The sequence below is a fragment of the Anopheles ziemanni genome, chromosome 2 (genome assembly GCF_943734765.1).
Source record: "Anopheles ziemanni chromosome 2, idAnoZiCoDA_A2_x.2, whole genome shotgun sequence".
NCBI lineage: Eukaryota > Metazoa > Arthropoda > Insecta > Diptera > Culicidae > Anopheles > Anopheles ziemanni.
In genome coordinates this window covers 8,600,612-8,612,559 of record NC_080705.1, presented here as the reverse complement: position 1 = coordinate 8,612,559, position 11,948 = coordinate 8,600,612, and the positions used below count along the sequence as shown (strand labels likewise).

At 45.3% G+C, this 11,948-nt stretch overlaps 1 protein-coding gene across 1 annotated transcript; it reads left to right on the top strand.

Annotated features, from left to right (window-relative positions):
• The first annotated feature begins 9,043 nt into the window (after positions 1-9,043).
• LOC131290592 (pre-mRNA-processing factor 17) lies at positions 9,044-11,088 on the top strand. The gene is made up of 4 exons (XM_058319754.1): positions 9,044-9,295; positions 9,362-9,920; positions 9,989-10,467; positions 10,531-11,088. Exons 1-4 carry the CDS (start codon positions 9,107-9,109, stop codon positions 11,062-11,064), a joined length of 1,761 nt encoding a protein of 586 aa, XP_058175737.1. The 5' UTR covers positions 9,044-9,106; the 3' UTR covers positions 11,065-11,088.
• Positions 11,089-11,948: the final 860 nt, after the last annotated feature.

Sequence of the window (11,948 nt, the reverse complement as noted above, 5' to 3'; positions counted from 1 at the left end):
CGTGTTCTAACAACCGACGCGTGGCCGTGCTGACCAGGCACATAAAAACCTTCGGAACTCGTTCAATTGAACGCTTCTTCGAGTGGCCCCGGTTTCTTACACAAACAACACGACACACACAAAAAAACTCCTATGGCACCGTCGCTCGTACCGTCGATTCAAAGGCGGAAGAAGTTGAAGTCTCCTTGAGAACGTGTATCCGATACTGGTATATCCGGCTGAGGCGACAAACACAAACGGGGCAAGTTTTATTTCATTCCTTCAGCTTAACGCCGAACGCACCGTTTTTCGTTACCGTGGCAACGCACTATGGTGCGAAGGTTTTTTTTCGGCCTCTCGATACGTGCATTGAAATTGCGATTATGATGCAGAAGGCGGAGACGCATCCACTATCGTGTTTCCTATTTGCATTCGCTAAAAACACGCACACGCACCAGCAAGGCAAGGTCTGGTATGTTGGAGGAACATTAACTCCTCGTTCAAAGGCCCTCAGCACCAGCAGCAAGCACGCGGTTCATTGCACTTCGTGTTCCGTTGCACTGCACGCCGTTTTCACTGCCCCGTTCCCACTACACTTCAAGGGTTCAATCGCAGGCGAAGCGACCGATCCTCTCAAACGACCGGGAAGATCACAACTGACCAAACCGGACCGAAACCCCCGGGTAGCGTAGTCCGACCAACGTCTTCCTCCCTCTCCGCCACCTCACGGAAAGGGCGATCCAAGGGTCGCCGGCTGCTCTATTGTTTTCTCCTCCCGTTATCGCGGTCGTTTTCTTTCACCTTCTCGCGCGGCTTTTGTTCGCATTATCACCTGCCGGAGGGCGAAGATTGAAAATTGCTCACACTATATTGCCTGAACGAAGGTTATCACTAGATAAGCGACGCAGAGATGAAACGGCAAGAACACAACTGTCCGCTCGAGTTCGTTGTCGCTTTAATTGATTGGCTTTTTCGCGATCGATTTTTTTTCTTCTTCTTCTTCGACTGAATCAGCTCTATCTACATCGCAGTGCTTTGAGTAATGAAGACGCAACAGGCTTGAAAATAGGTGCTTACGATCGCGAAATAATGCGATCACCTCGAAACGTGAGTCCGCGGTTCGATGTGCTCGAAGGTCAGTTTTCAACTGTCAGCTACCACGGAATTTACCGTCAGCGAAGCCCGACGACCGCGACTAGTTCTCTCTTTGTCTCTCTATCTCGCCCGGCGGTACGGCTTCTCTCGCGTTCATTGTCGCGGAAGGTTTTACAGAAAATATCAGTTAATAGAGGAATATTCCATCGTTGCTTATAATACAGTGATCTTTATCAAGGTAGATGGTCATTTTAGAAATATTATAAAGATATGAAACAGATCCAATTCAAATGGATAAATTCGTCATAGAAATTATTTGACAAACTTAGATTTACAGAAATTTACTGTACCTGATATTCGTTCCTAAACGGACGGACAAGAAAAACCTAAATTCCTCTCAGGATGCGCGAGTTTGGTCGGATTTTCCTCTGCCGGGCGAAGTGCCGTGCGCATTTCTCGACGCGTCTGCTCTTTCTCTCTATCTCTCTCTTCTAATCACTTCCCTTTTCCGACTGCTGCGCTGCATTTGTTGTGATTCGGGACCCCGCGTTAGGCAAGGAAAGTAAATAAACACCAAACAATAACATTGCAGCCTCCTCTTCTCTCTCTCACTTCTCCGTTATTTTCAAACGAAAGATCGCACCAAAGACGTTGGGCTATCAGTCTACGATCTCGCGGAGATGCTGAGGTTTACTCAGTGTGTGTGCGTGTACGCGATCGCCGTCTTACCCTACCCCATCACAACGTCTTGGGATTTCTTGTTGCGTATTATTTTCCCTAGCTTTCTCTCAACGGTTGAAAACAATCCAGGGGTTGGCAAATTGTTTTGGAATAGAAAACACACAATATAGTTTGTTTTATAAACTTGCTTGCCTTTAAAAAAATTAACTCACATTAATGCACTTCATTGAAGTTTACTACTGTTTCATTTCGTATAAAAAGATTGAATGATCAACGAGTCGAAGATATTACACTCCCTTAACCTTTAGGATTAACATACATGTTCTGCAGATAATTGTTATTTCTAAACAACATTTCTAAACAAAAAAATATCCAAATTGCTTCCATCAGATAACTGACCAATGAATATGGCAAAATATTTGAAATAATTGACTGTAGTTCAAGTGAAAAGAAAAGATTTATTGGTTGACAGTCAAATTCTGAAATACGATCATTTCTTCTCAGCGCTAAGAACGGTTTTACCAACCCAGCATATTATTTTAAGAAATCTCAATCAACCCGAAATAAGTTTGCCGACCCCTGCCCCGCTGATCTAGTCGATCTTTCGAGATTTTTTTTCTTCTTTTCCCTCGTTCGCTAGCAATTTCCGGTGCAGTGAGGTGACGGTAGTGGTGTGCGTGTGAATAGTGTTGGCGTCGGTTTTCTACTGGGCTTTGAAAAATGCAGTCGTTTCGATATTTCCCTCCAGTCCCGGTTGCGTCTGTTGCACTCAAGTTACCCCAGCCAACCGCGCTGTTGGCGGAACACGGAAGTCTTCGGGTTGCATCTTGAAGCTTCAATACAACTGCAAACTTGAAGTTGGTGCTGGTGTTATGGTTATGGTCTCCGAAGGGTGTCTCTGCAATTGGAATGCAGTCTGATTATTCATACGCGAAAGACATTAATTTCAAATTCCTATGCACGCTTCCAATCGCACAACGCGCCGCAAAAAGCAACACAGCCGGGCTCTGCATTCATGTTTCATTGCATTAGCGATGCATTTTAGATTTCAATTAACAACAACTTGTTTCACCCCTGTAACTGACGCGAATAGAATTGATTACATTTTTATTTTATAAATCTATACCAACGCTCCGCGACTCCACAAACGGCCTCTTTGTTCGCTGCAATCCAGCCGAATTCAATTACGTTCAATTCATTCGTCTCCCTTTCCCATCCCTGGGGGCGCACAAGTCAAGACGCACGTGAGTAGGTACGTGTGTCGGTGGGTAGAAAAAGGCTTGGAAATGAAAAAGAAACCACGTACATAAAACATTATCAGCACATATTTTGAAAGATGTGTTTTTTTTTTGCCAGCCGCCAGCTTTTCTCAAAGAAAGAACAACACACCTACGCTGGAAAGTGTGGAAAAAGTAGGAAAGTGCACTCAAAGCGAAAGGGTTTCGTTCAAATTGCTGCCTGTGCACAATTTGCGCTCATCGAATGCACATATCGATTGGATTCCGTACGGCAGCATTTGTGGGACAATCTCTTCGCCGTTGCACAATTTCCTGCCTTGTAAAGAAATCCGCTACAACGAGCAGTAAACGACCATAAAAGATTTCCACTTTCCCACCACCAACGTGTGTTGTTTCTGTGTGTCAATTGTTGTCACCCACATTCAAATGCTGTTGCAAAAGACCATCGCCACGTGAAGGTTACAATGGAAATGGCCATTTTATTTGACCCATAGAGACTAACGTTCTACTAACGTTCCGCATCACACTGTCGTGACTCATTGTCTGAGCATTTTGCTGGGGGAAAAAAAATGAATCGATGACGTCACAAGGGACTCCTTCTCGTGCTCGTTTTTTAGAACGCGCCACATAAATGCAAGCAAGGACATTTTATGAACGTGACCAAGACGGCCACAGGATGTGAAAATGTCGCGCTGTCACAGTGCCTCATATTTCGAAACGTTCCGCTTTAAATGACCCATAAACTGGGTGCAAGCAAGGTACTCGCCACTACCACCACGAACGGCCACTAATTCCATTCAATTAACACCGCCGGAAAACCGCCGATCCTGGCGTTGCATAACGTTTCCATCCGGAAGTCCATCCACAACCTGAAGGATTACGGAAGTCGTCCCGTCGTTCCGTTGCATGTTTTTTTTGCAACGCGCCTGCAGTAAACTCCACACCACCGTGTAAACAGTGGTTATCAGCGTACGTCCGACGGAAAAATAAAAGAAACAAAAAAACCCCCTTTACAGGAATCGGAAACACCCGGAAAAAGGATAACCAGCGGAAGGATATCCATTATCAGCACGCACGCCATTTCCACACCGTCCAGAGGGGGGAAAGTGGATGGCATTCGGTCACACATACACACACAGACATAGTAATTGTGGCGCCCCGTGTCCACACACCCATTACAGTGACTGCCCGTGGCCACTTCCTTGACCTAATTCGCGGTGTCGTTTGCTTCCCGCCTTCCGGTTGGTGTGTTTTGCTCCCACGACGTTTCAACGCCGTTATGCTTTCCCGATGCCATTTCGTTTCTTTTTTTTCTCCTGAAGGATCCGGCTTTTGCCCATATGATCCACAGGTTTCCTTCCGTTGTACTATTCAGTAGGAAAAAAATAAAAATAAAAAATGACCCAATGGCCGACAGATGAGTTGTGTTGAGGCACGCCTTTCCCGTCCAGCTCCAGCAATGACACATACTTTTCCGGCTGAGGTCACAAGTGTTTCCAATTCCCGCTACTACTGCGTGCGTTCCATGATTGATGGAAATGATAGAGAATAGAAGAAAAAAACACTGCAATACAGTGGCATTTCGAAGGATTGCGGTGGTGTCGTCATCGAAAAGGGTGTTTCCCGATTAGGGAGGGTAACACCCAGGGCAATCATGGGGTTAGTAATGAAGAGAAATGTTTGCTAAGCTTCAGTCTTTATGTAGTCTTTTCACCGCATATTTTAAATAGTATGAATTACATAACTAACTAACAGAAACCTTCGAGATGCAGCTAAGCAGCATTCTTCGTGAAAGAATTTCAATAAATGACTTTACAGATCAGTGCCGCTTTCGAAAGCAACTGCACGTTTTGTATGTAATTTTCTGCAACGCAATAAAGGGCCACACATCGGACGATTTCCCCCGAGCTTTTCAGTGTTGACATTAGGACTTGGTTTACTTGACAAGCGCGTGCTCTTCCTGCTGGGCCGCGTGGAAATTGATAGGTAAAAGGTATGGATCCTGCATTCGTCCATCGGCCGCAAGGTGAAGCAACGGAACGGTTTCCGTAATAAAATGGTGCCGTAAATCACTCCGATGTTCCGGTCCGGTGGACGCGAGGCACGCCTTGTGGAACAGGTGATTTTTATTCTAGAACGAACCATTCTCGAAGAAAACACAACACGACAAGGAAAAAATGACATGAATTAGTAAGTCGACAGGAAATTTTTGATGGAGTTCGTAATTGACTGGCGGGCTTGATACGTTGCGTCAGTCACAAAATTCATTACCAATTCTTATTATCGCTTGCCGGCTAGCCCTTTTTCTTTCAAGCAAAGTTAAACAGGGAAACTTCAGGAAAACCCTCCCGGACGAACGCTTTTGAGAGAATCTTTCACCGTAACTTTCAATCAAACAACATAAGGCTGCTCATTTTGAATGCACCCACCCAACAGTTGAGGTTCTCTTGCGACCGAACATAAAAAGGGAAAACTTCCCTTTTTTCTTTTCCAAGTTTCATCCCACGAGGCGGTTGAGGGAAGCGGGTAATCTCTAACGTACGGTGAACATTTCACATTGACCTTTAAAGCCACTCTATGGAGGGGTGTGGAAAAACGGGGGCGAAAACCATTGGAGGCAATGGTGTTACATGGTCCACTTCACAGTTTAACGAAGGCTTGCTCAATTCGGTTCCAAGCGGTACATGATGCGGTTTGCTTCCGCCGAAAATAAAAATAAAAACCTGTTCCACTTCGATGCGCCAGTATAGTGTCGATTCGGTTGCAAAACAACAACATTCTCGTACAGGAGCAATGGTTAGCCTAGACATGCTGGATTAAATTAAATTCCACACCTTGCATTACGCAAAATTTGGCGACATGAAAAATGGACAAGGTTCTTATCGATTAGCTCGGTGTCCTGGGTGTCGTCTTGTACACGAACACTTTATATTGTATGTACAAGTGGAAGCACACATGAATCATCGTGTTGGCGCTCCCAAGCGTCCGGAAGGTTAAGATGAATCATGGCGCGAGGGTTAAATCATTCGCAAAACATTATCTAACCTCCTAAGCCTGTTAGGTTTCCAAGAATTAAACATCTGTGTAATGTCTGTGATCATCGCTGAAACGTGATCTATGATCTTCGCGTGTTGGATGAGTGGTATCAAGGAATTGTAAACAAACGTTTTACGACGGAAAGATGAACATGGACTGCTATTAAAAAATGCTTTTTGTTAGATCTTTAGCATCTCCAATGCTATTTAAATTAATGGTATTTCTTTTGATTTAAAAAACCTGAAGTAAACATGAAACGAATATAACAAAATTGATTGAAGTCCTTTTTTAGCCTGTGTGTGTCTCAATAATACAATATTATAAGACCGAAATTGCCAGGAAAAAAAACCTCTCGAGAGGGATTGAATTTGATTCGGATCCAATCGTTGAACGATGATGGTAAAATAAAACGCGTGTACAAAAGAAAACCAGTTTCCTCGACCTAAAGCCTGTGGCAACTATTTGTATCATTTACGGATTGTGCATTTGTGGCCACGGCTTGATTACCAGTCCAGTGGCCACCCCAAATACTCCCCACGAAACACACCGGGGGCCGGCGGATCGCTAGCGGATAGAAAACAGCCGCCGACCGACCGTGATCGGACGGGTGGCCTTCGGGCAACGTGATGCAGTTTGGATAGTGGGAAGAAAAACCTTGGAAAACTAACACTAACATTACAACGAAAAACCCCTCGCTCGTCGACGCCTTCCTTTCACACATTTCGACCACGTTAGAGCTTCAAGCGAGTGGAGCTGAAGTGTTGGCCGAGAGGTTGGCATCGAACGGCTCATCTGCTGTAATATTAATCACGGTTCAAGAAGACATTTCCTCACCCTCCAAACAAATCGTGACATTCCAATTACTTTTTTGAACGTTCCGCGTCGTGTGCTCGTCCGATTCGGCTTCGATTTTCCTTTTGCGTACGGCGGCACGAACGTTCATGAATGAAATTTAAAAATAGTCCGACGATGGGGGACTGATTTAGCGACACTTTTCATGCCTTTCCCGGTTTCCTCCCGCGCCACCCATCGCCGTCTCGCGGTTTGTGTCCTGAAAGAACTTAAATATTCATTCATAACAGCGGCTGGCAGTTTTTCCCCGGAAACGAAAACAACAAGCGTCATCGTATCTGCGCGAAACTTCGCCGGAAGGCCACTGTCAGCTCGGAAATGTTCCCCGATAAGAGAATGTCCTTTGCATTCCGGGAATCCCCTGAGGCAGAATGACTAGGCACACATCGGTTTGTGGAGCCGTACCCTGATCCGTGGACTTACTCAAAATAGGATTTTCACAATCGAGAAGGGGAAAATTGTCTTACAATCGAACTAGGAATATGGCATTTCCGGGTGGATTAATGCCAAACCAATTTTTGATTATTGGTGGTGCAATCAAATCCAGTTTCGTTGTTAAAAATCGATTACTTTCCCTTTGATCCGATGATTGCGATCACTACAAATATGAAGTACAATATTAAACCTTAGATACGTGAAATGTATTGTATCATGATTTTTGTACAGAATAAATTAGTATTGTATAACTGAGCATTGTGTAAATATGTTATTTTCAACATACGAAGGTTTTCCAATTGCTTCGGTCGAAATGGAAAACTTCGAGTACTTCTTATCATTGTTCTACCACGCTACAACTATCAGCGAGCTAGTGTTTTGCCGTTGTGACTGAAAAATAAAATGTTTTAAACTTACCATTACAGGTGTGGTTAGATCCAAATGTGTTGCCATTTTGCTGTGTCCTCTGGCGCTAATTTCCATTGCGATAAATGTATTTCTCCCCCCTCTGGTTTGTGCTGTTTTCTTTCTGCAGTCTACCGTTAACACTATCTCTACGACCTTCTACGCCGAACAGGTATACAATTGAGGGTATAGAGACGGTTTTTTTTATCGGCGTCAGCACGCTTCTTTTGAGTCACTTACAATTTACAACAAAAAACAAAACGGAAGCACATCTAGCTGCACTTGTCTAGGATAGAAACTAGCGGTGATGATTCACGCTTTCTCTTTTTTTAGAACAATTAGATTCACACATTTCACAGAATTACGTGGTTACAAACTCACAACACATCGTGTGGCGGTACGTTTGCCGTACGTACGATCAACTACCCCGAACGGGATCGCAGGTAGAGTACGTGTGTGGTGATGAAAATACAACACAAGTTAGATCATTCACACCTGGCCCGCTACCGCGTCGTTATTGCAATCTACCAGCAATGGAAATACGAAACGATATGACGCCAATTTCGAAAGGCAAAATGTGGATTTTAATTAGCTTCTGAAGCTATCGACGTACAGCCGCTTAAGCACTTGGTGGCGCGAACGAAAAATGCTTTCACGATATCTTAGCAACGGACGTACCGAGGCGCGGTAAACACGTTTTCCACTGCCGGCTGCCAAAGTTCGACTGGCAAGCTAATCTGAATCAAACGCTGCCTTTGACGAACCGACTGTTTAGTGCCGTACCAAGGGTATGCAATTGGCAATTCGTTGATAACTTTTTAGTCCCTGAACCGATTTGGACATGCAGCCCCTCAAGTGAAAGGTCTTTTTTAGGCAAACAACTTTGTTCAATGTAAGAATATTCAAACTTTTCTAAATTTTGAAAATCATTTACCTCCGAAGATTGTAAAGAGTAACAAGGATAGCAGATTAGTATAAATTGTCAAAATTGCAAACAACTGAAACGTCAAACCCGTTGAAACTTCAGGCGCAAGGTCAGTAAAATGAGAGGTCGAGTCAAAGATATTTTCTGATCCAACATTTTTGTGACAGATGGTTTGAAAAATATATCTAGACATTCCTAACGGTTTGCCTTAAAAATTGCTCAACGCGAATAAACAATCCCTCATTTTTGTTCGCGTTGAGGAGTTTTTGAGAGACACCACCAGAAATAGGTCATTACATGGTATGCTGCGACCTCTTTTTTCACTGATCTTGTTCAGGAACTTTGACTTGATGTGGCTGTCAAGAAACGTAAACAAAACATCTACGCATTCGTGAAAAGCGCGAATACCCACGAAGTTTTTGGTTTAAAAACATCGTAAACACCTATAAAACTATTCAAAATGCTACATTTGCAAAGCTACGGCAGTAGTGGCAGTGATACGGAAGCGGAAGAAGATAAAATGACGGCAAGTAAAGAGCAAACTAAAGAGGAATCCCCAGACGCAACCGCGCATCTGAAACCCATCGACAGCCAGTATTCCGTTGTGAAATCGTTGGAAATCTGTGCCGCTCCTTTGGTGGTACCGATGGTGAGTAATACAAAACCAATGCGTTGTTAGCTTGAATGGTTAAACAATCCTAGCAATCGCTTTCAGGGTCAATCGGAAGTTGCGCGAGCGGTGGAACCGACGATCAAGGAGATCAACTACAATCCGCGCTATGAAGAACTGTTTGCACCTGTAGCTGGTCCGGAGAACCCATTCCTAACGCAGCAGATGAAGGCACCGAAAAATATGCTCACTGGATTTGTGGAAAACGCGCACATCAGCGACTTTCAGTTCGATAACCAACGTAAAACCTTCCACAGCTACGGGTACGCGCTGGATCCATCGGTAGACGGGAAGGGAACGGCACCGGATGAAGGGCCAAGCTATGTTGGGCACTTGCAGGCGGCTTACGATACCGATGGGGCGACGGTTTTCGAATCAGCGAAGGCAAAAGTAAGCGCCGGTGACAAGCGAAAGCGCGAACGAAACGATAATCCAGAAGACGTTGAAGGATTCCTTGGACCGTGGAGCAAGTATGAGGACGAACAGACGGTCGCACGGCCAAGTGAGAAGGAACGGGCCGAGATCGAGGAAATGATGGCAAAGAAACATCGTCGCCATAAGGTTAAGGAAGATAAACCCATCGAAGAGAAATCCATCCTGCATAGTAAGTATTGTACTGTATACTGGTTAATGAAATGTGCCTTGTCTAACTTTACGTCAATTACCTTTCAGTCAAAGACGCATTCGACTACCAGGGACGATCGTTCTTGCATCCACCGCACGATGTTGGAGTCAATTTGCGTAAAGCGGGCGCACCGGATCGTTGCTTCCTTCCAAAGGCTCACATCCACAGCTGGACTGGGCACACGAAGGGCATCTCGGCCATCCGCTGGTTCCCCGTTTCGGCCCATCTTTTGCTTTCCTGCAGCATGGATGCGCGTGTGAAGCTCTGGGAAGTTTACAATGAACGTCGCTGCGTGCGTACCTATTCTGGCCACCGGCAGGCCGTGCGGGACGTTAGCTTCAACAACAGTGGCGACAAGTTTATCTCCGCCGGCTACGATCGCTATCTGAAGCTCTGGGACACGGAAACGGGTGACGTGATATCGCGGTTCAATTCACGTAAGATTCCGTTCTGCGTTAAGTTTCATCCAGATTTCAACAAGCAGCACCTCTTCGTTGCCGGAACATCGGACAAGAAAATCATATGTGTAAGTAATAGCACCGTCGAGGCTACAAGGGTGTGTTCAAACATACTTTTCCTCTACTTCCAGTGGGACACACGCAGTGGAGAAGTCGTACAAGAGTACGATCGACATCTCGGTGCGGTTAATACGATCACCTTCGTGGACGAAAACCGACGCTTCGTGACGACCTCAGACGACAAGAGTTTGCGCGTGTGGGAGTGGGACATCCCGGTGGACATGAAGTACATTGCCGATCCGACGATGCACTCGATGCCGGCGGTAACGCTCGCACCGAACGGCAAGTGGCTCGCGTGCCAGAGCTTGGACAACAAAATCGTCATCTTCTCCGCAATCAACCGATTCAAGATGAATCGCAAAAAGACATTCACCGGCCATATGGTGTCCGGGTACGCCTGTAACCTGGACTTTTCGCCGGATATGAGCTACCTGGTGTCGGGTGATGGCGATGGCAAGTGCTACATCTGGGACTGGAAGACGACCAAGCTGTACAAGAAGTGGCAGGCGCATGATAACGTGTGCATCTCGACGCTGTGGCATCCGCACGAAGCGAGTAAGCTGGTAACGGCCGGATGGGATGGCTTAATTAAGTACTGGGATTAAATAAAAGAACTCGTGCGAAGGTGAAGCATCAGACAAATTCGTATTAACTTTCGTACTCAGAGTTTACTCCGAACACTGGCTAGTTAATTTAGTTGAGGTTATATCATTGTTCCCATAGACTTTTTTGCTATTTTGTACAAAAATATTCCATTTTATTTACAAGAAAAGCTAATTTATTACGCTAAATACTATATACAGTTGATGGTTGGCCATCTATCAGTCTTATTCGGAAGTGAATCTTCCTTTTTTTGTAGAGGTACAGAACGATCTCTGGCACCATGCTGGGTTCAATGTCGAACTACATTGAGATAGATCTTCGGTTTCGGTGCTGGCGTTACCGTCGTAAAGAACCGACAGAATGTACATGGTCGTAACTGATTTTTGGTGAACGTTCGTCGCTTCGTGGCATTGCTATCTTCTACTGGAACAACGGGCAGTGCAGGTTCGAGCAGATTGTCTCGCTTTCGGTGATGCTTTTCATCGCTGGGAATGACCGATACGAAGCGGAATCCACCGTTTGCTGGTTGTGCTTGAGGTGCTGAACTATCTGAGGCTTCTGACCGACTTATAACCACAGCACCTTCTACTTCTCCTAACAGGAATATGGTGACGACGACAAGAAACCCGACCAACGGGAATAATAGCGTTCGATGCTTGGCCATCGCTACGAGTTGTAAATGATCCTTTGTAAGATCTCCGTTAGTGCAGCTTCAGTTGTTGGTTGCGTACTACTGGACCAAACCCGCGGTACGGGAAGGTTTTTATACAAACACCCAGGGAACGCGTCCCTAACGGCTTTAGGTCATTCCTGTTTTCTGTTCCCCGCTTCTCTCAACCAAGCCATTGCCAAGCCCCCCTCGACCGGTCAAAGGCAGCTACCAGGA

Bases quoted from the DNA above. Each gene is read 5' to 3' on its own strand.
- LOC131290592 (XM_058319754.1), top strand. From the start codon at position 9,107: ATGCTACATTTGCAAAGCTACGGCAGTAGTGGCAGTGATACGGAAGCG. The intron at 9,921-9,988 runs GTAAGTATTGTA...ATTACCTTTCAG, and splicing joins AGAGAAATCCATCCTGCATA to TCAAAGACGCATTCGACTAC. The intron at 10,468-10,530 runs GTAAGTAATAGC...CTCTACTTCCAG, and splicing joins CGGACAAGAAAATCATATGT to TGGGACACACGCAGTGGAGA.